General features: G+C 31.6%; 1 protein-coding gene across 6 annotated transcripts in view; it reads right to left on the bottom strand.

Annotated features, from left to right (window-relative positions):
- The window catches only part of LOC119592617 (protein ECT2-like), a 21,585-nt gene that overhangs the window by 7,221 nt on the left and 14,158 nt on the right, over nt 1-206 (bottom strand). For all 6 annotated transcript variants that reach the window (XM_037941501.1, XM_037941500.1, XM_037941505.1 and 3 more), the window contains one exon: nt 41-201. In XM_037941501.1, coding sequence (XP_037797429.1) covers nt 41-201 — 161 coding nt within the window. The remainder of the gene's footprint in view (nt 1-40; nt 202-206) is intronic.

Here is a 206-nt window from a genome sequence, read left to right as displayed (position 1 = left end):
AAAGAAATAAACAAGAAAATAAATTCTATTCAGTACTCACAGGACACATTTCAATATCATTGTGGATTTCGAAGAGTTTTAATTTGGCTTCTGTTTTTCTCTTGTCATCATTAATATATGTCATAACAGACTTGATTTGATCAAGAGCTTGTTCTAGAGATGCATGGTCTGGGGAAACTTTATCTGTATGTTTCAAGATGTCTGTT

This window comes from Penaeus monodon, chromosome 30 (assembly GCF_015228065.2).
Source record: "Penaeus monodon isolate SGIC_2016 chromosome 30, NSTDA_Pmon_1, whole genome shotgun sequence".
Taxonomy (NCBI): Eukaryota; Metazoa; Arthropoda; class Malacostraca; order Decapoda; family Penaeidae; genus Penaeus; species Penaeus monodon.
Note: the sequence above shows the minus strand (reverse complement) of the source record. Positions and strands in the feature narration are given on the sequence as shown.